Source organism: Diaphorina citri, unplaced genomic scaffold (assembly GCF_000475195.1).
Source record: "Diaphorina citri unplaced genomic scaffold, Diaci psyllid genome assembly version 1.1 scaffold6280, whole genome shotgun sequence".
Classification (NCBI taxonomy): domain Eukaryota; kingdom Metazoa; phylum Arthropoda; class Insecta; order Hemiptera; family Psyllidae; genus Diaphorina; species Diaphorina citri.
Genome location: NW_007383656.1, coordinates 12,530 through 14,074, shown reverse-complemented (window position 1 = coordinate 14,074; position 1,545 = coordinate 12,530). Strand labels below are relative to the sequence as shown.

The following is a 1,545-nucleotide window of genomic DNA, read 5'->3' as shown; positions in this document are numbered from 1 at the left end:
AACAAAAAAACAATTTGACAGTTGAAGTGTGCCTATATTTTAAAATTAAATAAAAAATACTTTCCTAACTAACTACCATTTTTTCTTTCTTTTTTTTTCTTCCTAATATTTATTTGCAATTTACTATATTTTTTCCAGACAAGATGCCTTCTCTCGTATACAATACTCCTCCGGAACCTAGCTCCAACAACAACAGCATTCAAACCCAGGTCCCATTGATTGGAGTTATAGATGAAGGAACAAGAACCGTCCGATTTGCTGTAAGTAACCAGAAATTCGTCTGAAAAGTTCATTCCCCCTGGTACTACAGTGCTTTTTTTTTTTTGAAGGCCGGGCACTAACGTTCAGTTTGCAAGAGAGGTAGGGGCCTCTAATAGTTCACAGTTGTAAAACTTTGAACTTTTTCGGCCACACACTTTCAGATGCCTGTTAAAAAAGGAGCGCGGACAGCGCTCCGCCCCGCCAAGTCAAGGAAGTTTGACAGCGCTCATAGAGATTCAAAACTGCTCTGTGGTGTAGTGGTTAGATTATAGATTGCCTCTATATCTGGAGGTTGGTGGTTCGAGTTTTAAGTGAAGTTGGAAAATTTAGCGTACTGTATTAAGCGGGGAACTACATTTGCAACAAGCATTTATGCTTAACTTTAATTTTTTTTTTTTTTTTAACAATGTGTGTGACTGGCTTAGTTTTTGCCTGTTTGTGATCGGGAAACTGTACCTATATCTGGCTCTTCTTTGTCTTCATGTCTTCTGATTTCAACTAACCCTTATTCCATTCCATTTTCCTTTCCAGATCATCTCGGCGCTTACACAAGAAGAAGTGGTGTCGCACTCAATGGACATCAGCACGATCAGTCCTCAGGAAGGCTGGGCAGAACAGGACCCCATGGAGATCCTCCAGGCAGTCCAGACCACCATGGACAGGGCAATTGAGAAGCTGAGCGCCCATGGCCTCAGCCGAGATGATATTGTCACCCTGGGCATTACCAACCAGAGGGAAACCACCGTCGTATGGGACTTGAACACCGGAGAACCGCTTTACAATGCTATCGGTGGGTTTTTTTTTAACGTGTTCTCTCTGCTTTTAAAGAACAAGGCCTCAGGATAGTTGACTGTGGTTCAGGACGAGTCAATTAAACATGCCTAGAGACCCCGGTGTATGGCAGAAAAAAAATATCCTTTCTTTATTCTGTTATCACCATTCGGCTACAGCTGAAGCCGCTACATTGTAGCGGCTACAACAACGACTTATTTTTTCAATAGGCTATGTGAGTAGGTACTGTAGGTAAGCGTGTACCTTGTCTTTGAATGGAGGGGTAAAACCTCCATCTTAGTGACGGTTTACTGCATGAACCCTTATCAATATTATACGATACGCCTAGGAAAAACGAGTTACTCATCAATAAATTATCAAAGTTACGAAGAAATGGAAAGGAACTTTTTCTGATAACTGTGATAACCCTAGGAGGTTGGAATGCGTTACGTATAAAAGCTCATGTGATTTGATACCTAGTAGAGTTTATGATTGATATTCCTAGTTCCTACC

At 41.1% G+C, this 1,545-nt stretch overlaps 1 protein-coding gene across 1 annotated transcript in view; it reads left to right on the top strand.

Annotated features, from left to right (window-relative positions):
- Nucleotides 1–23: 23 nt before the first annotated feature.
- The window catches only part of LOC103521923 (glycerol kinase-like), a 7,543-nt gene continuing 6,021 nt past the window's right edge, over nt 24–1,545 (top strand). Inside the window, exons 1-2 of the mRNA XM_008487027.3 lie at nt 24–260; nt 793–1,051. Coding sequence (XP_008485249.1) covers nt 144–260; nt 793–1,051 — 376 coding nt within the window. The 5' untranslated portion in view covers nt 24–143. The remainder of the gene's footprint in view (nt 261–792; nt 1,052–1,545) is intronic.